Source organism: Fundulus heteroclitus, chromosome 10 (genome assembly GCF_011125445.2).
Source record: "Fundulus heteroclitus isolate FHET01 chromosome 10, MU-UCD_Fhet_4.1, whole genome shotgun sequence".
In the NCBI taxonomy this organism is placed as follows: domain Eukaryota; kingdom Metazoa; phylum Chordata; class Actinopteri; order Cyprinodontiformes; family Fundulidae; genus Fundulus; species Fundulus heteroclitus.
The window spans coordinates 23,420,749-23,444,618 of record NC_046370.1 but is presented as its reverse complement, the minus strand read 5'-3'; the positions used below and the strand labels follow the sequence as shown (position 1 = coordinate 23,444,618).

General features: G+C 39.9%; 1 protein-coding gene and 2 long non-coding RNA genes across 3 annotated transcripts; 1 reads left to right on the top strand and 2 right to left on the bottom strand.

Moving 5' to 3' along the window:
* The first annotated feature begins 3,112 nt into the window (after positions 1 to 3,112).
* On the top strand, positions 3,113 to 4,806 carry LOC105939593 (D(5)-like dopamine receptor). The gene has a single exon (XM_012881826.2). It carries the CDS (start codon positions 3,244 to 3,246, stop codon positions 4,606 to 4,608), a length of 1,365 nt encoding a protein of 454 aa, XP_012737280.2. The 5' UTR covers positions 3,113 to 3,243; the 3' UTR covers positions 4,609 to 4,806.
* Positions 4,807 to 8,250: 3,444 nt separating this feature from the next.
* Positions 8,251 to 8,826, bottom strand: LOC118564387. Its single transcript, XR_004931824.1, has 2 exons — positions 8,390 to 8,826; positions 8,251 to 8,321 (listed from the first exon to the last, which is right to left on the bottom strand). It is a non-coding gene; the product is annotated as an uncharacterized LOC118564387 (long non-coding RNA).
* Positions 8,827 to 8,901: 75 nt separating this feature from the next.
* LOC118564384 lies at positions 8,902 to 9,177 on the bottom strand. Its single transcript, XR_004931821.1, has 2 exons — positions 9,032 to 9,177; positions 8,902 to 8,954 (listed from the first exon to the last, which is right to left on the bottom strand). It is a non-coding gene; the product is annotated as an uncharacterized LOC118564384 (long non-coding RNA).
* Between the last annotated feature and the right edge of the window lie 14,693 nt (positions 9,178 to 23,870).

The window sequence follows — 23,870 nt, the reverse complement described above, 5'->3', positions numbered from 1 at the left end:
ACAAGTACATGTGATGTGTGTGAAGGAGATTTAGCATTAGCATGTCAGACAAACTTGAATCTGACAGAGAAATACAGTCTAAATCAGCCTAGAATACTGATGCCTACATGTGCTTGGCTTTTTTTTTTTTTTTTGGGAGATTTTTCACATTTCTTGTGGCTTGCTTTTTATAACAGTAGGCTGACAGGTAGGGGGTGAGACATGTGGCAAAGAACCACGGGTCGGAGTCAAACCCGGGTCGACCGCATCGAGGACTAAGGTCTTCGTACATGGGTCGCGCTACTGGGTGGGCCACCAGCGCGGCCATGTGCTAGCCTTTTAAAAGAGATGTTGGTTTAACTCAATCAAATGCAGCCCTGACAGTTAGCAGGACAAGTACAGGTACAGGCTCATTGTCCGAGGCCATGTGAATATCGTTGGTGACTTTTACCAGTGTGGTTTCACTGATATGATCAGCTCTAAATCCTGATTATAACTAGTACAGGCTAAAAGTAAAAGTCCAAATATATAATAGAGAGAGACAAACATTTTTGGCACAACTTTACCGACTCCCAAGGTGCGTAGGGAAGACTCAAAAGAGCCTCCAAAACACTTGAAATACTAAAAGACAGGTATATTTGCTGAAAACAAGAGTTGCTATCCATGGATCATCAAAGGAAGTTCTAGTTCTCACGCAAAAAGACAACTGGTGACGAATGGCATGCAAATACCACACCAGTACATATCAGAAAGGAAATGATGAGGACCAAGCATTGTCAACCCAGCTTGTGTTTCGTAAGGACAATCCAGCGTTTATAACTGCATGGAACAGTGTACTCAACCAATGCTCCTTTGCCCTGGTGGCTTTGAATATACAGTACCTGGATGAGGAAGATAGTAAGACACCAAATGAAACATAACAAAATGAACAGCACCTAGAAGGGTTGTCAGGAAACAGCAACGTTGCACCAAAACAAATGAAGGACATTGATAAAAGAATATGAAGAATATGAAATAAAAAAATGCTGAGAGATGAGAAAGACTATACAAAGGGATTCTAAAGAGACTCATAATTCAACCAACAAAGCTTCCATCGCAGCACTACAGGAAGTTGGGTTTAAAGACACAAGTTCAAGGTAAAGATTTCCTTCAACTACTCAAAAAAGAAGAAGATTCGGCGTTAATTCTCCAGCCACCCTGAACATCCATTAATCCACAAAATGACGATTCCTTCCTTGGAACCCCCATCCAGGAGATGGATCCCCACAACCGCCCATGGACCCGATCTCAACACCGGGGAAGAAGGCAGCTCTTGCCAACCTGAGTAGCACTGACGCCTGCTCAGCTCTCTGTGCATGAACTTGTTCTTTCTTTTGTGCGAACTCGATCAGCAAGTCCATTCAAACCTTTTTTTCTTTTCTTTCTTTTTTTCTTTTCTTTTTTAGATTTGCAAAAATTCATCAGAGATCTCAAACATAAACATGTTTTCATGACAAATGAGTTATCTCAAAATATTTGTTTTTGCCATCATTCGGTCCACTTAGGAGCAGAAATCATTTCACAGATACATACGGTAGTTGTGCCGAACTTGAATTTGAAAACATTTTTGAAACAGAAAACCTTTATCCTCCCATAATTTAACAAATAATCAACAGAAAGCACTGGCAGAACTTGGAAGACAATAAATCGGTTGTTATTAAAGCTGCTGATAGGTGCCATGTACATTAGAACACACTGCAAAAAGGGAACTAAAAGTAAGTAAAAGTTTTTTGAAATTAGTAATTAGAGCAGTTGAATAAGATTATCTGCCAATAGAATAAGATTTTTGCAGTATATCTAATCATCTTATTTTAAGGGTCAAAAATACTCATTCCATTGGCAGATATTCTAAACTTACTCAAGTGAAGGACAAATACACTAATTTCAAGAAAATCGTACTTATTTTTAGTCTCCTTGTTTGTGGTGTATGAGAATGAGATTTTAAGACAATTAGAAAATTCAGCATTCTATATATATATAAAAAAAAAAAAACACTAAAATCTGACCCAATAAATGGAATACAGTTAGGAACTCAAGATGTTACAGATGGAGGAGGGGCTTTCTTATGATGAGGTTTATCTGAAGGAGACAGACATTTCTGATGAATGAACACCCCTTTGTATCTTTCTTAAAAGAAAAAAAAAACTACTCTCATTTTCTGCTTCTTCTCAAATACTTCCCACCTATGGACTTGGATACTCACCTGCACCTTAGATATTGAATCTTTGTATGCAATTGTTAACCATGAACAAGGCCTCGTGTAAATGGAATGTCTTTATTGACACCAGGTCTAAAAAAATCTCTATCTGCTTAATTTCTAATTAAGCATGGGAGAGAAATTAAATAAAGAAAAAACACATCATAACACCAGAATTTATGGAGCTACAATGAGAACATATGATAGATAAATGTTTAATTATAATGTTCAGATCAAACTGGGTAAATTAAACATGTCTTAATGTAGTGATCATTGATGTTTCGAAAAACCCAAACTGTTCTATTGGTGTCCTTCCAGCAGAGGGCAGAGTTTCACTGGGCTTCACACATTTCACATCTTTCTCTGGCTTCATCTAGGATCTAGATTATCTACTTGAATATTTCTAAGTTTGAATTTAGACATACACGTTCTGACTGTGGTTTTACTGCACTGAAAGCCACCTAATAGTCATTAAATAAAGTCACGTAATCACAAAATTCTTTTCAATACTCCTAAAAGCCTTAAAACGTGAATTCGTTGAATTGGTTATGCCAAATCAACGCATTATTTTTTTGTTAAAGGTTTCATATCAAAATTGCGTTGAACGGGTTCAAACCAATTTGACCCAAATGGAAAAACGTAATATGTGGCCTAATTACACTGAAATTCCAATTTGATAAACCAGTTTAATGTATTTTTTGTTTGTATTTTGCATGCAAAAAACTAAGTTGACTTGTTTTCCTTTTCTAGCAACTTTTAAAAGTTCAAAAACTGTAAATAACCCAAGCTGAGATTTGTTGGTTCCGCTGAATCTAAAGTGAAGCGGAGGTGATGTGAGAAGTGAAGCATCTCCGGATGCGTCTGCATCTGATGCGCAGAGACCCTCCAGATTCAGCCCCGGGTTCTGACCGGAGCGCATCTCTCTGCTTAAGCTGAAATGTCAGCTCGTTTATTTTCTGTGCAAATCGGGAAAAGGGGACGCGTGTGGTGAGATGGAAATGGCATGCCGCTGGTGACTTCTTCTATCCATGGAGAGCTTTTTAAACGAGAGTAAAATCCCGGCACACTTAGGCCACCCGGCCCAGCCGCAGGAGGCGGCCAGAGAGGTTAGACGCGGACCGGATCGGGACTTCAGCCTCCGCGCACTGACCGGGTGCGTCCTGTGCGTCCTGATCGTCTCCACTCTGTTGGGCAACACGCTGGTCTGCGCCGCAATCATCAAGTTCCGCCACCTGCGCTCCAAAGTAACCAACTCGTTCGTGGTGTCGCTTGCGGTGTCCGACCTGTTCGTTGCGGTGCTGGTGATGCCGTGGAGGGCGGTCTCAGAGGTGGCCGGGGTCTGGCTCTTCGGCCGCTTTTGCGACACCTGGGTGGCTTTTGACATCATGTGCTCCACCGCGTCCATCCTCAATCTGTGCATCATCAGCATGGACCGCTATTGGGCCATCTCCAGTCCGTTCAGGTACGAGCGCAGGATGACGCGCAGGTTCGCCTTCCTGATGATCGGCGTCGCCTGGACGCTCTCCATCCTCATCTCCTTCATCCCAGTGCAGCTCAGCTGGCACCGCGCGGATAACTCCACGACGCGAACCAGCCCGGGTGATTGCAACGCCAGCCTGAACCGGACCTATGCCATCTCCTCCTCCCTCATCAGCTTCTATATCCCTGTGGTCATCATGGTGGGCACGTACACGCGGATTTTTCGCATTGCCCAGACCCAGATAAGACGGATATCTTCTTTGGAGAAGGCTCCAGGACCCCGTGCGCAGAGCCAGCGGCTTTCCAACTCGACGCACAACGAAAGCACACTGAAAACGACATTTAAACGGGAAACCAAAGTGTTAAAAACACTTTCCATCATCATGGGGGTCTTCGTGTTTTGCTGGCTGCCGTTTTTCGTCCTGAACTGCGTGGTGCCCTTCTGCAACCCGGACAGGCCCGGAGCTCCGCCGTGCGTCGGCGACACCACTTTCAGCATCTTCGTGTGGTTCGGATGGGCCAACTCGTCCCTGAACCCGGTGATTTACGCCTTCAATGCGGACTTCAGAAAGGCCTTCGCCACCATCCTCGGCTGCAACAGATGCTGCTCCACCTCTGCGGTGGAGACGGTGGACTTCAGCAACGAGCTGGTGTCCTATCACCACGACACCACGCTGCAGAAGGACCCGGTGACGGGCCCCGGAGCTCAGAGACTCATCCCGGCGCACACAGCGGGGGAGCTTGAGCAGAACTTTGACAAACTTTCCGAAGATCCCAGGAACCAGCGGAATCTGCTGCTCCCTGCCATCCTGCAGCTCGAATGTGAGCCCGAGATCTCTTTGGACATGATGCCCTCTAACTCCTCCGATCACACTGACTGCTGTGGCATCCCCGGTCAGATCCAGGACCTCTGAGTATCCTGGATTCTTCAGAAGGCAGGTCGAGCAGAAATCAACTTGATCAGTTGCATCACAATAGAACAACTGTTCCTTTTTTAAACTTTTTTTCCCCCATTGAAAACATTATGCATCTCTATCTGCTAAAATATGATCCAAACTCATTTGTTTCAACATTCACAATTTAAATAATTTGGCCTACATAGATTACTTACAAACAGAATGGAATTTTTTTTTATGTATTTCTTTCTGCTCATTTTAATGACTGCTGACTAGATGGATGTCCATCACTCACTGGACACCCTCCATAAGAAGGGTAAGCAACAAAAGATCACTGATAAAGCAAGCTTTTCACAGAGTGCTGTATTCAAATTACTGGAAAGTTGAGTGGAAGGAAACAGTGTGTTACAAAATGTCTCATGCAGCGGGGGAAACTGAAGATTCAAATGGTGTGGATTAGGAGTAGGGTTGTGATGTATGGCTCTTTGAAGGTAACCGAATCTTCGGGATTTCATCACTTCAAGGAGCCGTTTAAATGATCCATTTTTGAAAATGTAAATTTTTGAAGAACAGGCCATTGTATCCCCAATATGGTATGAAATATGGTAATTTTATTGGGAAACCTGACGTGCGGGTGAAATTGACAGCTGAATCATCTGTAACAAAGATTAAGATTTTAATCTAGGCCCAAAATGATTGTGCAAAAATGTCTGTATATATTTTCATAAAAGTATAAAATATAAATAAAACTTGACTGAGACTCTAGTTCAAGGTAAAGAGCTGTTCAACAGAATCGGATATTTGTGAGTGCCACACTGGTAGTGAGGACCACAGCTGGAGTCAGAGCTTCAGGAGTCAAGACACACAGGTGTAAAGAGGCAATATTACAAGCATCTTACTTGGCCAACGGAGAGAAAAAAAAAAAAAAAGAGGTGGACTCTTGCTCAGGTTTCCAAAATCTCTTAAGATAAAGCATAAATAATCTCAATTGGAAACCAGCATCCCAGAGTTTGGAGAAAAAGGTGAAAGTAGCAGAATCCAAACTGCTTTTGGCCCGTTTTGAAGTTTCTACAGTCAGCATCTTTAGGGGAGTCATGTCTGTATCGGTAAGCCGTCTTTTCTGAAGTCCCGTTAGTGCATCTGTGTACCAGGACACTGTAGAACACTTCATCTACTGACAGTCATAATGGAGATGCAGATTTTATTTCCCAGCAGGATTTGGCTTCTGCTCACACTACCAAAGAAACCAACACCTGCTTTAATGACCGTAGTGTCACTCTGCTGGACCTGAACCCAATGGAGAAGCCATGTATTGTGAAGAGGAAGAAGAGCAACACCAGATCCACCAATGCAGAAAAGCTAAACCCCGCTTGAAGCAATCTGGGCTCCTTTTTTATTTTAAACCACCTCAGCAGAACCACAGGCTGATCCTCATCATGCCACATTGATTCAAATAAAAGGACCCCTGGCAAAGTAATGAAAACATATACTCCATAGACATGATTTTCAGTAGACATCAATGAATTAGACAGTCTATTAGTTAAACCTAATCTTCTAATTTTCCTGATAATTAAAAATTTTGTTTTAATTTGTAAGCCACAATCAGAGATGAACCTAATTCATGATTTTTATCATTGCAAATTTGTACATTCCAATGAAATTTGTTCTCTACATGCAACTCTCACAAAGGGAGCAATATTAAATTTGAAAAATGCAGATGCAGTGGCTGATATAATTTACAGACATAAAAGCCTATTGTTGCTGATCAGAACAAATCTTCATTTAATGAGTTTTATACCAACAGATTCAATGCACAATAACCCTGAGAGCCAATTTTGGTAATTGATGCTTTGCCAACTTATATTCTCTTGTTTGATGCGAGCATTGCTGTCTTTGATATGTTAAAGACAGCAGATAGATGGAAGGATAATTGGCAGCAATTACATCATTAATTTCCAAGCCCGATTGCCTCTTCATGCAATTGTTGCTTCGGATCGTCCATCTCATACTGAGAAACCGAGGCAGATCTGTGGTTTTGGTTATAATCAAGAATCTGAAGGTCCTGCTGCCGTGTGCGTGCTGAAAGGAGAACCCCACTTGGATGCAATTACATCACTACACTCTTCATTTCTCATGTAAATCTATAAACAATTTAATCAAGATAGGGTACTTTTTGTAAAGTAAAGTCTGCCAACAGGAATCAGGTTTATCATTGGAAAGAGTTGAAGCAGTGACTTGGTCCAACCTGAAGTTATAGTATAATTTGTATATATATATATATATATATATATAAATAAAAAATAAATAAAAATGGTGTTAGAGAACAGCATGAAAATGCAGTATAAATATGCTTACACAATAAAGAGACCAAAAAGAGTAACAGACCACTTTCCAATGTTGCAAAGAGTTGGAGCTCGATGATTTGATGTAAACATTGATTCTGGTGAGGGAAGGCACATCATGGAGCTGACCATTTCTGCTAGCAAAGATTCGTCATATAGAAAAGCGTTTTGTGGAATCTAAAAACCATTAATGGTTTTTAGCCAATAAGTTCCACTCGCCTCCTTTCATCTGCCCCACATCTACGCTTTGAACAAACGAATGTAAGACAGCATTTTTGATTTTCACCCATCAGGGTCAAAGAGAGCTGGAGCCACTGAAGCTGAACTGCAGAAACCTTACTGGATTTTATTGTTCAGAGCTGACGAATGATTGCTACATGTGGAAAATAAAAAACGCCACATGGAGGCCACAGATCAATGATCTCCGGTCTGAACAGAGCGCAGGTGTGAATATTACTGTTTGAAGCCCCTCTCTCACTTGTCTAAATGTGCCGTTGTCAGAGAAACAACCCATACAGGAGGTGCTGCCAGTTCATCCACTTTAAAACAATGCAGGCATTCTTTTGTCCACATGGTCCAACTGTCTGAGTACTGACGCTTCAGTGACAGGTTGTTTTCTGAATATGCTGGATGAAAATGTATTCAGCACGAGTAATCTGCAATATATTGAAAGTCTTTGATATAAAAAAAAAAAAAAAAAAAAAATTGCATCCACTATGGAGCCATTTGCAAGTCAGGATTTTAATGCAGGATTTTTGCAACTCAAACCAGTGTCATGTAGTGATCTCAAGGAGTCTGAGGGCTGCAACTTTTAGATGCGCCAATACCCGACTGCTTGTGAGGTAGTTTGGCCATTTGATTCAGGTGTGTGAGGCAAGACATCTAAAAAGGTTCCAGGACAGACCGCAACGTTATGAGTTCAAGACCACCACCTTACACCAACGCTCAATTCTCAGGCCCTGTCATCTTAGAAGAGTTTAAGGGAAATGGACCCCTTTTCCAGTAGGACCAGCTTACGTCGGTAAGTCTTGTATTTTAGGCCTTCCCACTAGTCATGGTGACCAGCTTTTGAACAACTTCACCATTCCTGCCCCTTTACAAGAAGCTTCGTGACAGCTTCCATTTCAGAATTGTGGTGAACAGGTTAAGGTGGCCCCAGTCTTTCCAAAAAGATTGCTTAGGCCCCATTAGCAAGGGTAAAAATTACACCTGGTACCATGATTCCAGCCAATACCAGTTACACAACTGGCATTCATGAAAAGCCCTAGCCACTCATTCCAGACTGCAAGTTAACACAAATGTGAAATTCAGAGACCAATGGCATCTTCACAAATTTTTTTTAATTGAGAAACTTTACAGGATTCAACTCCAATTTTCTGCTTGTGTCACCTGTAGGAAACAGCAATGTTACCATTTGAACAAAGGTAGTGTAGTTTCTACTAAAGATAAACGTTTACCTCACTGGCTCATCTGGTGTCCTTTAGACCCAGAGTCTGGGTTCTGTGGAGTTCCAGGTTGAGGGATGTGGTCAAACGTCTCCTTGGTGTATTTGGAGTCTGAGCGGAAGTCTCTTGCTCTCTGGTAGCCGTTGTTGGAGTGGATGATGAGGGAGGAAGGGTACACGGGGCGTTTCTCAACCATTCCCAAAGGAACCAGGGGAGAGCTCCAGTGAAACTGCATTACAGGACGATGTTCATTGGGGCTCAAGCGCAGCAGGTTGGCAACCATCTGAGCAATGTCGCCATCTTGGGCAGCCGATGAGCCATCAGCAACTCCAGAGAAGCTGCTGGTCAAACCAGCAGCTGTATTAAAGCCAGGGGCATCGCCGCCAAGAGATCCATCACTGCCTCTTCTGTGGCCCCAAATTCTGGAGAAATAACCCCCACCAGTTTGACCTAACCAATGAGATTTGGTGTTAGGCTTTGCAATAAATGAGAATTATGGAGAACAATAATATACTTGCTTTTTTGCACAGGGGAACATGTGCCAAAGCTGAAGAGCAGGAGACACAGCCAGGAATACCTGTTTTACAGAGGGTCTTGGTAAATGAATGAACAACCAGCTGAAGCTCTAATAATAATAAAAGCATGAAACCTCACCTAAACACACCCTGAAGTGCCATGTTGATCTCAAAGACAGCAAATGCACCAGACCAGGTTATCAGCCCCCTAGAAAAAGAAAATGGTTTGCACTGAAACTGCTGTGTGGCTGCAGCTGACTTTATACTGCCGACTCAGCAGCCTCAATCATCCTCATCCCGTTCACCTGTTAGGGCTGATTTTATTTACCATATGGAAGCAAATTCATACAGCTGCCCTCCATTAAATAAATTGTAAAGAAATGCCTTTTTTTTTTTTTTGCTTTTTTAAGCTCTACCTTATGGAGGTTGGGGTCATAAATGGATATGCTGAGTATTTATTGTCTTTTAATGTGATTGATAATACCTTTATCTATATACAGAGGTGAGCAGACAACCCAAACACTGTGCTCAAGTAAGAGTAAGATTACTTCAACCTATTTTTACTGGAAAGTAAAAAGAAGTCATCAATTTATTTATTTTTTTAAAAAGAGCATAAAAGTGTACAGTTATACAGAAAAGCTATCCTCCAAACACAAGACATTCATGGAAAACTGTTTAATTCCAATTACGGGTTGGTTCGTTATTGTTCCTTAAAATTGCGCTTATATAGCCAAACCAACTTTATTTTTGAGCACTTTAAAAACAGCACGGCTGATCAAAGTGCTGAACAGATTGTGTACAGCATCAAAATATAAACACATAAAATATGTTATCAGCAACTTGAATAAAGTGGATTATGATCATGCTGGGTCAAAAAGCTAATGAGAAAGGTTGGGTTTTCAGAGCAGATTTAAAAAAAATAAAGTTAAGATGCCCGTCTAATCTGTGGCAGTAGGTTCCAAAGCCTTGTAGCTGCCACATAAACACCTTTATCCTTTCTGACCTTCTCCTGTATCCTCAGCATATCCAGGAGAAGCTGGTCCACTGACACGAGTGAATGGAAATAATGTACAGTAATTGCAAAAGCTCAGATAGGTAAAGCTGGACCAGGCTATTTAAAGATTTTAAAGCAAATAAAAGAATCTTAAAATGAATCCTAAACTGAACAGGCAACCAGCGAGGTCAGGCTAAAATCAGGGTTATGCGCTCTCTTTTTATGCACCAGTTAAAAGGCGGGCAGCTGTACTCTGCACCAACTGGAGACGAGACATAATTAAGGTGTGTTGTGATAAAAGAATGGATTACAAGAGATGTCTCAGTTGATAAGAACGACTTCGCCACTGAATTTATCTGCCTGTCAAGAATAAAACTATTTTCCATTTTACCCCAAGGTTGGTGACAAAGGGTTTTACATACTGTGCCTGAAGGTTAAACTCTACAGAGGACGACCTATTGGAGACCACCAGGACTAAAAAACAAAACCGCTGTCTGTTTATCTTTAAAATGAAGGAAGTTAAGAGTCATCCAGGCTTACTTCTTCACTCAAACAATGATTGCACAGAGTAGGTTCCCTCTTGTTTCAAGGGAACATAAACTTGGCAGTGAGCAGCATAAAGATAAAAGGCACACTTGTTCTTGCTAAAATAATGTCACTAATCACTCTGAGCAGTGCAGATTCTGTGCTGTGATGTGACTTAAAGGGTGATAAATCTGTCCTGTGTGAATTCAACTTAAACTTAAATTCTGCAAAAGGCTGATTTAATCAAACCTAATTCCCACTTTTTGACATCAGCACACATCTTTATGTAGACAGCTTTTCATCTGTTACTTTTTGGAAAACTGAGGTGTTGTTTGCATGATTTTTATTTTTATTTTTGTTTTTAATAAAAAATCCTCTCAGATTACAGTCACTGGACACGACAAAATCATTCAATTCCCAAATTCTAAACAGGCTCAATATGTCGGTTGGTTTTATTTTTCTGCTTTTTCAAAGGATGTTGGGAAGAAGTGGGGGATATTGATAGGTTTAGCAAGCCAAAGAAGCTTGTACTCATTTTGTGAGCTCAACTCTGGACAAGTCATTAAAATCCTGGAAAAGTAGATTTATGGCCGCATTTTCACCACGAGAACCTATTGTTGAGTTTGTTTTACAGAGAACCACCCAAACTCCGCTGAAGGAGATTGCTTTTCACACGACGTTGACCAAGGTGAAGGTGGTGCTCCCAAAGACTAATATGACTGTAAAATATTTTATTTACAGTTTCTTGGTCCCAAATCTGTGTTTAAGATTAACCAATTTAAAGCACATGCTCAGCTCAGTGAATGTATGCTGGCAGGAAATGCGGCTGCTCTTTTACATATCATTGTTGAAACGCAGCTGTAATCATCTAGAAAGAGACATCTTACGCCTCCAGATGCCGTTATTGAGCATACTGAAGAACAGATTAGTCCATCTGCGGCTCCTTTCGATCTCTGCGGCCAGCAGCTTTTAAGGACAGCCTCCGCAAATCATCCGCACTCGTGGAACATCCCTGATTGCTCGAGTGGACTTTTATTTATGCTGGAGCATCAAGTAGCTCTTCGGAACAGCATTGGTTTCAGTGTGAAGACATACGTGTCCATCTGCCCTTCAGTAATAACTATGTCAGCTAGCTGCTATTTGAGAGGGTTCACGACGTTGCTTCTTGAAAATGCTCCTTCTGACTGGCTGAAATGTTCAAATGTCGTTTTTTAAGATGAAAGATGTTCGAATGGGGCTACATGATTAGCTGTTATCCCTGTAAAACCAATGCCTGTCTTCTACTCCCAAAGCTGTTTCTGCATTTGATCAATTTCCTTTAAACAGTTTATGCAGCTCTGAGAATGAATTAAAACATCCTTTTCGTTGCCAAGCTGTACACTCAAAGTGCAGGTGTAAAAAAAAAAAAATTTAAATATGAAGGATGGATTTCAAAACCCTTTTCCACCACATTGCTTTCCCCTAAACCCATGTTTTAAATCAAAGAAAGGTACACCATGTATTCCTGTGGCGATGGGTTTATTGTTCTGCTGTGTAAGCCAAAGGCTTGACCTTCAGGTCATAAACTGATAATTGGATATTCTTCTTCAGGATGGTCCAGTAGAGAGCAGAATTTGTGGTTTCAATAACTTGGCTAGGTCTTGAAGAGGGAACGCAACTCTAGAAATCATTACTCATCCTTATAGAAGTGGTTTTGCATTTTAACTTATTTGCCCCATCGTTGTTTAATGGTGAACACCACGTTTTTCACATATTAATTCCCATGTATTTAACATTAGAAATAACATACTGATTAAAAAAAAAAAAAAAAAAAAAAAACAGAAGCAATAGCAGCGACACATCAGCTGGGTTTGAAATTAGTATCAGATCCCAACACAGAGGCACATCAATTGGATGTTAGTGGTGTGAGCAAAAACACAACTACAGCTAAAGTTGACCAAGAAAAAGAAAACTTGTGGCCATACTTAAGGGACCAGTCTAATTTTAAGTACAAAAAAAAGGCAACAGTTTTAGAATGCAATATAAACTCTGTTTGCCTAAAGAGATTGAGTTATCTGCTTTAAAAAAAACTCAAAAGGTTTTACAATTTCAATCCGATATAAAAACAGCTGTTCATCTTGAAATGTCTCAATAATTGGGAAGGCATAGTGTTGGGGGGGAGGGGGGGAAGTCATATTGCAAGTAGCAGAGCCGAGCACGTTCTCTTCACTTTCCTGTGCACCAGATGGGAAAACCGGACATTCTGATATTTTACTTCAGCTAAATTAACTTTAAAAGTTGCAAAAGCACTTATCTGGGCTGAACCAATTGTCTGTTGGGGATGGGAGTACTGGGCCTGAATTAAAGAACATGTATAAATATGGACAAAGGTTTTAATCCAAATAAACTTTTAGAAAACATTTTGAAAAATTACCTCTGCATATCGTTTAATGATCAGAACCAGAAAGAGGGTTTAGTGTGACAGGATGCTAAGATGGCTCCTTCAAAAGGGAACATACAAAACCCACTTTAGCCTTGAAATACATTCTGAGTGGCTGCAGAAAATGTCTGTCCAGGTACTCCGGACTTGGAGCTTACCAATTTCATCAAGCCACCATTTTGTAGTCCAAGCTACAAGTGGATAAGTCAAAAATGTTTATAGGGCATTTTAACCCTCAAGTCCTTACACCTTCCCCCAGCATACCAAAAAAAAAAAAAAAGAGACAGCACCAAAATGAGTTGCTCTCAAAGCAGGGGCATAGATGAGAAATTCAGACCAAATCATTGCAGTTTTACTTTAGACAACTTAAATGCAAGAGGCATTCAAAGCACAATGTCCTATTAAAAAAAATAAAATCCAATTTCCAGTTTGTGAAGTGCACTGGCAACAAGTTGTATTCAAGTAATGTTTTATCAAAGCAGCTATAGTCAAGTACCCTTTCACTTGGTGGCAGACTGCTTGACCTTCTCATTTAGTTGCACTTAAACCAAGACTAGAGTTTCTTAAACAGTCTTCACACCAAAGCTTCATGTTGGCAGTCGCAGCAACACTCTTCCTGCTGTAAACCTGTTAGCCAATGAGAGTCTACTTTGATCACTAAGCCTGACACACTAGACTTTAGTAAAACAAAGACAAGGATGATTGAGACACTTTATTGCGTTAAGACACTTCACACTGGAGCACAGTAGTCTCCGTTTAATAATCCATAAGCCAATAGCCCCCTGCTGGAGCAGCCTTATCAGGCCATTTAGTTCAGCTTTTAACTCACTGGACCATCTGGTATCCTTTAGACCCACCTCCTGGGTGCTGTGGCGTTTCAGGCAGAAGCATGTTGTCAAATGTGTCCTGGGTGTATTTGGAGTCAGAACGGAAGTCTCGTGCCCTCTGGTAGCCGCTGTTGGAGTGGACGACGAGGGATGAAGGGTACACCGGACGGCTCTCCACCAGTCCCAGAGGAACCTGGGGAGAGCTCCAGTGGAACTGGAGCAGAGGACGGTGGTGGTCAGGACTCAAGTGCAGCAGGTTGGCAATCATTTGGCTAATGTCTGCATCTTGGCCAGCTGACAAGCCAGCGCCAGAGAAACTGCTGGTAGAACCAGAGCCTGTATTAAAGCCAAAGGCAGCACTGCCAATGGACCCAGGATTGAAACCAGGAACAGCGCCAAAATCAGCACTGCCCCTTCTATAATCAGAACCTCTGGAGAGGTAATGTCCAGTTAGACCTAGACAAAATGAGAGGAAAGTCAACAGCTTTCATGTTAGAGCCAGGAGAAATAACTTAAGCATGGATACTTGCTTTGTACAGGAGCACATGCTCCAATATTAAAGAGCAGCAGGCAAATCCAGGACCACCTGAATACAAATGTCTGTATTAAAACCCCTTAAAAAACATCTGAAATGTAAAAAAGGTAAATCCTCAAACTCACCTGAAAGCACCCTGAAGCATCATGTTGACCTCTGAGAATACCCAACAAATGGACCAGACTGAGCTCACTAGGCTGAAGAACTGTGGAATACAACACGTCGTGCTGGACCTATCCTGTGGCTGCCGCCGGCTTTAAATTGCTGCCTGAGCTGCGCTAATGAAACTCATCATGTTCACCTGGAGCCCTGCAGCTCCGCCATCAGGGCTGAGTTCATTGCAGTTAAAATCACTACATGAATCCACATGCTGAAGGACATGGTTTATGGGTAGTGGGGCTTCAAGGTTGGCTCAAAAAATGCTTCTAATGCAACATTCTTAATTTTGTGGCAAGTTAATTAATTTTTGATTCTTGAATGCATTGTTTTCGGGAAATGGCAGTGGTTTTTTCTGAATATCTGATCAACTTTTTCATAATTGTCAGTCAGCAGGTTGGTACTGGGAGGTGGAGGCTGATTATAGATTTCCTGCACTTCCTTTTATAGTATGCAGTGTTTTAACCCCCAAAATGTTGTTTGATTTTTCTTCCTTTGCAATATCCCATTTATTTAATCGACCCTCTCCTATGAAATACCAACAGATGCCTTAACATCAGCAGCATGACCTCTATTAGGTTAGAAGGTCTGAACTGTCCAGAGATCACTACTACCCATTTGTGCATGCAGGTTTCTAGCGGATGCTGTGCATTTTCCCTTCAGTGGTTCAACAGAAGTGAAATCAAATCTGAAAAAGAAAACGTTATCAGAGAACGTTGGCATGCCTGGAGCAGCAGCTGCTTATAGTATATGCTATTTCTATCAGACAGAGGTGAGATTAAGCAATGAACAAAGACAATATCTGACAGAATGTTACATCTTTACCTTATTTACTTAAATAATGAAAATTAACAATTACATGATTAATTTTCCCATGATGTCTCATGTTTTGCTGAAATAACCATTTCTCCTTTTTTCCATTGATGGAAGCAATCTATATTTCTGTGCAAAACGTAGGAATATTTTCTATAAGCAAATTGAAAGATTATTCTTAATATAGTTTAGATGTTCCATTAACGAAACACATGGATTTAGTTCAAGTCCTTATTTATTCTGTTGCAAAAGTATAAAGCTAGCTTTAAAAATTTACATTTTAATAAAGCAACAGAACAAATAGTTTCATGGTCTTAAGTCTGGAGACTGAACCAGTGGCGCCTCCAGAAACCTTTTATAGGGGTGGTCAGATGAGGCCATTTAAATGCTTGGGGTGACACACTGAAACTAAAAGCCATAAATTCAGTATGTTTATTCTACTCTTGTAGAAAAGTTGCCTGTAGAAAACTATTTTAAAGACTTAAGTAAATGCCTACTAATATCTTTTGGTTAATTGTTTGATTTTTAATGTTACTAATGATCTAGATTAGAACAATAACAGTACAGTTAACATTTAGAGGTGAACAACAATTCCTTGTTATTGTGTAGTTATATTAGGAATTAGGTGTACATTTATTCATTTATTAAAAAACAATTACTAGGGGAAAGTAGATACTGCCAGATATAAATACAAGCGTGATAGAAGAGCAGCTGCCTTGCTGGCTGTGCATAATTGGATTAAATGCTAAAGTGATGCTACTACAATTCACACTGGCTAGTGGGGTGGCCAGAACATGGCATGGGGGGCCATGGCTCATCAAAAGTAGTTCAGATGTGAAAAAAAAAACAACAACTCATTAGCCCTGTACCACCATCAGCAGCATTTTCAGCATTGCATGAGTTGTGGAACCACCCAAACCACAAAACCCAATATGTAACATTAATGTTTTGTACTCAATAGATCAGGAAACTTAGAAATTTAAAAACAGAATTTTAAAGTGGAAAATATGCATTAACCCTTGTTTGGCGATTAACATAATTTTACTTAGCAGTGGGTGGTACTGAGCTATATGATCTCCAGATGTGCTGTAAAGCTGCAGGGCTTCATGAAGCCTGATCTGAACACTGTTCCCGAGCAACTAGTTCCATTTACAACGTACTGGGTGTAGGGTGGTTTGGAAACATTTTCAGAATTTATAGGCTAAATCCAAAATGTTAATGAATCTGCTAAAGGAGGAGCTGGTCAGTTTACATCATTGTGATGTTGAATACAGATTTTAAAATTTAAGAGTTTAACAGGCTGAGTCTAATGACTCTCCATTGAGAGGGCGATCAATTCCAGGTGAATCTACATGTGAATCTAAGCTCTAACGAGGCCTCGCCAGCAGGTCTATAAAGCTTGGAACGCCACACTACTCGAGACATTTTGAATTGAGAAAGCTTCCTCGATGGGAAGCGAAACGTCTTCAGCTTCAGAACAGAAGTCCAGTTGTTTTTATTTTTTAAACCTTTTTTTGTTGTTGGATTGATCGTGACCTGGATGACTGAGAATCTTTACCAACATTTAACTGGTAATTCTGCTGTCATCTGCCACAAAATGGCACTGCAATGGACCAAACCACCCTGTAGGTGGCAGCAGAGCACATGTTTAGAAGCAGTACAATCAGACCGCAGCGGGGCTTTAAACTAAAGAGGATTGAGAGTTTCACAACCCTCTCCAACACCACCAGCCCTACAGCATTCAAGGGAATTTCAACAATCCTTCTCTTCTGCTTTAGAATTTAAAGTTAAATTAGTTTTTATTCATATTGCTGAATCTAGTGTGTAACCAAACCTCTCAATTTTTATCAGAAATTAAGAGTGAGATTATGTTAATTTTCGCGGGGGGATGTGGCTGGGGGCGTGGTTGATTGGACCTTGTAAGAGCGGTCCAGTCAGCTCAATCTCATTTTTATCCGAAAAGACATGGAAGTAGACATATCACTTTTGTTAAAAAGTAAAAGAGAAGTGTTAACACATTATTTTTCAGTTAGTTGGTTAAAACAGAAAAAAAACTCACAAAAGTTTAATTAATACTGAATAAGATAAAAAAGTACTTTTAAGTTATTGACCACATTATTACACTCCTTTTTAAGAATGTAGAACTGGTCATTTTATTTTATTTAAGAGTTTCACTCATGCAGAGTGCCTCAAGGCTCCATGCTTGCCGTCTTCCTCTTCTCTCTTTACTTCGTCCCTCAGGTGTCAGTTATAGGAAACCAGTGTTTAGCCTTCTTTTTTAGCTTTCTGGTGGTCGCGAATGCATCACACTGGTCTGTGAACACTGTGCTGTGTAGATGCACGTTTATTCTTCCGCTTAAGACAAAGATTTGCAGTTTCAAAACTCACGCCGGCTCTCACGGTTTATTGTTGTGTGTGAATGACAAGAGACCACAAGAAATAAATCAGCCATACCTCGAGGGAACGCAAAAACCTTTCCGAGGGAACGCAACAACTTTTCCAAGGGAACGCAAAAGTTTTTGCGAGGTAACGCAAAAGTATTGCAAGGTAATGCAAAAAAAAAGATAAATTCTCCATGTCCCCTAGAGGGCTTCGTAGTACCAGCCCCATTTGTCCCTTCATCTAAGGCAAAAAAACGCACAGTTAAGGAGGTAAACTCTGAGCCAGTTTTCAAGTCTAGAGAATGGAATAGAGCACATACAGTTGTAGTAAAAGCTCAGCCAATGTTTCTACGAAAAAAACAGTACTATACACTGAGAGACAGGGTCGACTGTATCATCTGTTGGAGAACATGAAGCTGTTGGCTTCATAGCTAAACAGAACACCAACCCTAACCCAAAAAACAGAATAAAACACAGAGTGAACAAGTTAAAGCTGAAATAACAGGAAACAATACAAAACTGGAAAATAGAGGTAGAATCCAGCAGAGTGAGGGAAAGTGCTCCACTTGATCTATAGATGAATAAAACTTTATTATATTTTATTCTGGCACTATTTCATGTTCAATGGACATAAAAACGGAAAGGTAGATGAGAAAAAAAGAAGAGAAAAAAATGAGACGAACTGCTAAAAGGGAGAAGAGGTGAAAAAATAGAGGAGCGGAGAAGGAGAGAGCAAGATAATATTCTCAGAATCTGCTTCTACACCTACAAAGAAATATATAAATAGAAAGGCAAAACAAATGGATAAAGTATTACAGGTACTGTGGTGAGCACGGAAACCTGACTGGAAAATGTCAAAGCGGCTGATTATTGGAAAGAAGGTGTTTAATTGTTAAAAAAAACACAGCATTTTCAATAAATTTACTAATAAAGGGGAGCTTTGACATGGGCCTGTAGTTCTGCAGAAGTAGTTTGTCCAAATTGTTCTTTTTCAACAGTGGTTTGATAATTGCTGTTTTAAGGAACTGTGGGATAACACTTCACAGAAGTGACGTGTTGATTATCTGAGTCAAATCAGACGCTATGACAGGCAAAACGTTTTTAAAGAAAGTTGTGGGTAGAACATCAAGGCAGCAGGAGGAGGAACTTAACTGCTCATTGATTTCCTCTAAGCAGCACAGCTGACCAAAGTGATGAACAACTATGAAGAGCATACATGAGAAAAAAACAAAAAGAAGTTACAAGCAGCAACTAGAGTAAAATAAAATACAAAAACACATAAAAGATATTATAAGAAACTTGAAAAAAACTTATAAGGTGAGCTCTGTTACGCTACGTCAAAAGCTAATGAGAAAAGGTGGGTTTTCAGAGCAATTTAAAAATAGACAAGTAGGACCTATGAATCAGATCCAGTGCAGCCTCCCGGTCTCTGAACAGGTTAGTGGCTTTTATTCAGTATGCAATCTCTCACATTGAGTTGTTCCCAGTGTTGTGCAATTATACACTGTTTAAAGTTATTTAATGTTTCATAAATAACTCTGTGTCTGTTAAGTATTGTCTGGTGATGATCAGCTCTTAAGCTGATATCAAGACAATGGTTGAAAGGAATGAATTTGAGCACTAGCGATCTTTTAACAGCAAAACCTGCACACACATAGAATAAAGAGGTGACAACTTCTTTTCAAGTTCAAGAATTTAATAACAGAAATAAAATGAACATCCAGAGAACATCACTATGTAATGCTGTTTACCTGAATTAACACAATATTTTGATTATTACATCCTCTCTACTAGGCTAGTGAAACTTAACTAAACTACTAAGCAAAATAAAAATAAAAGAAGCTGAGCTAAGGAACTATTTACATGCAAAAACAACAAAAGACAAAGAGTGGTTGATCATAATCAAATTAATTCAGTGAATCCTTGTTCACTGAAGATCTGATTCCAAAAGCATGGAATGGACTAAAAAAAAACAAAAAAACATTTGGCATGCGTTTCAACCCATTCACAATGCAAAGCCCAGGTTAAACAAAACATTATTTGTTTAAATAATATTCTGAGGACCGGTTTGTCCTGTAAAATCATTTAATTCAGAAATGCTTGCCTTTGTTTATGTGATTCTACCTCCTTGCGCTAGGGGTCGCTGTAGAAACTCGGTGGCTAAGAGGTCACAACATAAAGTTACCAAAATGACCTTGAAAACCGGCATTAATATACCATATTGATGTGGGAATAAGGCTCATAACACCATCACAGGATGGTGGAGCAGAACAGTTACGCTTTACGCTTTAAAACGTACTCATTTTGTAATATTCGCTTCCTGTACAGGCTGAGGAAAAAAAATACAACAAGGCTGTTTTTGGCATGCAGGATCCTTCCTCCTGCATCCGATTCTAAGGTTAAGACAGCGACTTAGCTCTGTATTTGCCCGGACATGTTCCCCAGGTGATGAGAGACCTCTCCAGATGCTGGCCTGTATTCTTTTCAAGCCCGTGAAATGGCCCATGGCCCGAAGTGGTGTCCTGGTCTGCTCCAGGTTGGTGATCTTAGAGAGAGGCTCTGACAAGGTGTGAAGCTGCAGGAGTGAGAGCTTTATCTTTGAGTCGGCTGGCAGTTTCTCCCTTTGCCAGGGGGGAACTGAGTTTCAGAAAGACTCAGCTCGTGGCCTGTTCCAGGCCCCATGCATGGCTCCTGCAGATGGCTGCTGAGGGACGAGACCCCCGCAGAGGAGTGCTGGTCGGCTGATGATGGAGGAGTGTGTGGAGAAGAGAGCGGGAAGAGAGAGAGTCTGTGTCTGTGGGAAGGTTTTATAGCAGCAGGACCCCTGGTGGGAAGAAGGGCCCTGAGGAGGAGAGAGAGAGGGAGAGAGGCCGTCCTTCCGGCCATGTCTGCAGCAGGACAGAATTCCTGTTACCTTCCCCATACCACAGTTCAGAATTCAATCCGAGATCAATTATTCATCATGGCGTTATTGCATAACACCAGACATAAACCTTTCTCTCTCCCCCCCAGAGTGGTTCTTGGTATCTGCTCCTGGCACTTTCCTGACTCAGATAAAGATCATTATCTTAAATAAATTCTGTTGTCTGTCTGAATTATCGGGTCCTCTGTCCGGTGCATTATGCAAATGGCTTTTACGCTGTTGTTAGATAATGCCAGGAGCATTATCACTGCATTAGTATGGAATATTAACAATGATTCAAATGTGTTTTTCTATAACTTTAGAAGTAACTGATTTTAGCGACCGAGCGTTACAGTGACCCCTAGCCTCCCGGAGGTATAATCGCATTAATAAAATCAAGTGTCTCCAAAGTTTACAGATTCTTACTGAGAAAATCATTCTTTAAAATGTAATTTTATCAAATAATGTTTTGTTTGGCTCAGGATTTGCATTGTGAATGTGTTGAAACACGTACCAAATGTTGTTCTGATTTAGTTAAGCTACTTTAACCTCAATTCACATTCTTTAAGATAAACTTTGGTTCTTTAACTCAGATCTGTAGTGAACCAGGATTCACTGAATTATTCTGATGATGATGATCAACCACTTTATTTTGTCTTTTGTTTCTTTTTTGTGTTAATAATTCCTTAGCTTAGCTTCTTTCTTATCTTCATTTTGCTTAGTAGTTAAGTTAAGTTTCACTAGCCTCGTAGAGAGAATTTGTTGATTGAAATATAGTGTTAATTCAGATAAACAGATGTTCTCTGGATGTTCATTTTATTTCTGTTAATAAATTCTTGAACTTGAAGAGAAGTTGGCACTCATTTATGCTACGTGTGTGCAGTTTGCTGTTAAAAGATCGCCAGTGCTCGAATCCTCCCTTTCAACTATTGTCCTGATATCAGCTCTAGAACTGTTATTCACTGGACAATACCTAACAGACAGAGAGTTATTTATTAAACATTAAAATAACTTTAAAACAGTGTGTAATTGCACAACACCAGACAAACTTATTTCAAGTCATTTAGGGAAAAGAAACCCATTTCTTCAAAGACACCGTTTGACATCTTCAGTAAAAAGACAATGCAAAGTGCTTTACATGATTAAAACATAAGCAAATAAAACAAAATAAAAGCAAGTTGGAATATAATGTAGAAACAAAATAAAACATGGGAAAATAGAAACTAAAAGCAAATATTAAAAACAGTTGGACTAGAAAGTTGAACTAATGATGTTTCATTCATGTCATGCTTTCGGGCCCCTACTTTTCAGCAAGAAATCAAACTTTCCACCTTGGGGAAAAGATTGGCCCTGGAAACTTCTCGCAGTTGAAGAAAACTCGAAAATCCTATCTCAAAATATTAGAATATTTCCTCAGACCAAGTAAAAAAAAAATGTACCAGCAAAACAAAATCAAACATTTGAAAATGTCCATTAATGCACTCAGTACTTGGTTGGGAATCCTTTTGCACAGATTACTGCATCAATGCGGCGTGGCATGGAGGCAATCAGCCTGTGGCATTGCTGAGGTGTTATGGATGCCCAGGATGCTTCAATAGCGGCCTTTAGCTCATTTGCATTGTTGGGTCTGGTGTCTTTCAGCTTCTTCTTCACAATACCCCACAAATTCTCTATGGGGTTCAGGTCAGGGGAATTGGCAGGCCAATCAAGGACAGTAATGCCATGGTCAGTACACCAGTTACTGTGAGAATCTTATGTCGTCTCTTAACCACTACCATACTTGTGATTTAGTTTACTGAACCAAGCTGAGTGTTTTTCAAGGCTCAGGAAACCCTGCAGTGTTTCGAGTTAATTAGACGATTCAAGTGATTAGTTGAATAGCCTACTAGTATACTTTTTCACGATATTCTAATATTTTGGATATTTCTAATATATAGGATATTTGGGTTTCTTAAGCTGTATGCCATAATCAGCGATATTAAAACACAAAAAGGCTTGCGATATTTCAGTTGATTTGTAATGAATCCAGAATGTATGACATTTCATGTTTTTTAATTGCATTACAGAAAATAGAACTTTATCACAATATTCTAATTTTCTGAGACAGTCCTGTAGAATCGCATAAACAAAGGCAAGCGATTCTGAATTAAATGATTTTACAGGACAAATATATGAATATTATTTCATAAAATAATGTTCTGGTTAACTTGTGCTTTGCATTGTGAATGGGTTGAAACACATGTCAAATGCTGTTCTGAATTAGTTAAGCTAATTTAAACACGATTCACATTGTTTAAGGTGAACTTTGGTTCTTTAACTTAAACAAATATTATTTCAGCAAATAATGTTTTGTTTAACTTGGGCTTTGCAATGTGAATGGGTTGAAACACATGAAAATGTTTTTTAACTTCATTCCAGGCTTTTGGAATCAGAACTGTAGTGAACCAGATTCACTGACGTATTCTGATGAGGATTATCCACTCTGTTTTGTCTTTTGTTTCTTTGTTTTTTTCATGTAAATAGTTCCTTAGCTTAGCTTCTTTTTATTTTCATTTTGCTTAGTAGTTTAGTTAAGTTTCACTAGCCTAGTAGAGAGGATTTGTTAATCGAAATATTGTGTTAATTCAGATAAACAGCATTACATAGTGATGTTTTCTGGATGTTCATTTTATTTCTGGTATTAAATTCTTGAACTTGAAAAGAAGTTGTCACTCCTTTATATGTGTGTGCAGGTTTTGCTGTTAAAAGATCGCTAGTGCTCGAATTCATCCCTTTCAACTATTGTCTTGATATCAGCTTAAGAGCTGATCATCACCAGACAATACTTAACAGACAGAGGGTTATTTATGAAACATTGAATAACTTTAAACAGTGTATAATTGCACAACACATGGATTAGTTTTTCTAGATCCTGCTGAGACATCAGTCCTTTAATCCTGGAAATGTTCTTCAGGTGATAGAAGGCAGACTTTGTAATTGTCTTTAGATGTTTTTGGAGGTTCAGGTCTGAGTCCATCACTACACCCAGATTTCGGGCCTGAGCAGTAGTTTCTAGCTGAAGCGACTGAAGCTGTGTGCTAACTTTTGATCTCTCCTCTATTAGTCCAAAAATTATTACTTCAGTTTTATTTTTATTCAATTGAAGAAAATGTTGGCACATCCATGCATTGATTTCTTCTAAGCATTTACCCAGAGCTTGAATGGGTTCATAGTCACCTGGTGACACGGTGATGTAGAGCTGTGTGTCCTCTGCACAGTTATGGTAGATGATGTTGTTGTTTTTTATGACCTGAGCTTGAGGGAGCGTGTAGATATTGAATAGGAGGGGACCCAGGATGGAACCTTGGGGAACCCCAAATGTGATTTTTGTCATCTCTGATGTAAAGTTACATAGTGACATTAAAAAGTCCCTGTCCTTTAAGTAGT

Excerpts from the sequence above, each read along its gene's own strand:
- LOC105939593 (XM_012881826.2), top strand. The coding sequence starts at position 3,244 with ATGGAGAGCTTTTTAAACGAGAGTAAAATCCCGGCACACTTAGGCCAC.